The sequence below is a fragment of the Penaeus monodon genome, chromosome 23, assembly GCF_015228065.2.
Source record: "Penaeus monodon isolate SGIC_2016 chromosome 23, NSTDA_Pmon_1, whole genome shotgun sequence".
Lineage (NCBI taxonomy): Eukaryota > Metazoa > Arthropoda > Malacostraca > Decapoda > Penaeidae > Penaeus > Penaeus monodon.
The window spans coordinates 41,229,578-41,230,623 of NC_051408.1; the positions used below are offsets into that span (position 1 = coordinate 41,229,578).

Below are 1,046 nucleotides of genomic sequence, written 5' to 3' on the forward strand. Positions count from 1 at the left end.
CAACAACAATCATGTCCTATATCTGGAAGGTAGACTATATATGCAGGCCATTGATATCAGAAGCAATAGTATCAGTGGCACTAAGCTCTTGTAAATACTTGTGATGTTTTTGTTAATGTATCCCTAATGACGTCATTCACACAGAGGTTTAAAATTACCAGATGTTCACCTTGAAAATGGTCTCCAAATTTATTAAACTAATTATTTATCCCACAGTAATTGCCTCGACACCAAAACCACCAAAGAGCTAAGAGAGATTCACTTAAAATATTATTCATTAGCCTTTAATGAGGAGTAATAAATGAAGAAAAAGTCTCACCCGCTCTCCATTTCGTGTCCAATTCAATGACAGTATCGACGACCTTCACATCCTTATAACGCCTTCTTTGGGACTCCCTTACGAGGTTGGGATTGCCGCCCTGGTCTTCCCGGAATAAGACAATGTCCAGCATCTTTCCGCGTTCTTCTCTCTCTCTCCTTCCTTCTCCTTTATCCACGTTTCTCCTCGACTCTTGTTTCACTCACACGTCTTCCACGCCGGGTCTATAAGCTACCCAAACGACTTGTCGATGTAGTATCAGATTGACGGATACCATTTATAAGTACAGATAATGAGGTCTATAGGATATTCGATTGTTTATACTGGATACATACGATTAGCTTTTGTTTTCTGGGTAGTGGAGGTCTCGACTCTTTTTAATTCTTGTTTACTACTGGATGATGCAGTCAAGGCTTTTACAAACGTCATATATTAAATGATGTTGATATCTATGTATGTCATCAATAATTATTCCTTATTTATGTATCAAGATGATGGAGTGGTTGTTGCTTAAATGGAGACATGTCAGAACAAAAAAATAACTATTACATGGGGCAGGTTGCATTACGAGCCTAATTTATTGTTTGATGTAATGCAGTTGCAATATGCAATATACTGCGTTAAATCCTGAATTCCATTTATGGACTGGAGATGTTATTATTGCCAAGAGTTTAGAGGATATACACAATCGGGACAATGATATATTTGAACTAATAGGTTAAAAGTG

General features: G+C 37.4%; 1 protein-coding gene across 1 annotated transcript in view; it reads right to left on the bottom strand.

Moving 5' to 3' along the window:
- LOC119588082 (probable serine--tRNA ligase, cytoplasmic) overlaps window positions 1-558 on the bottom strand; it is a gene marked incomplete at its 3' end in the record, with an annotated part of 11,215 nt that extends 10,657 nt beyond the window's left edge. Inside the window, exon 1 of the mRNA XM_037936789.1 lies at window positions 320-558. Within this exon, the coding sequence (XP_037792717.1) occupies window positions 320-452 (133 nt within the window). The remainder of the gene's footprint in view (window positions 1-319) is intronic.
- Window positions 559-1,046: the final 488 nt, after the last annotated feature.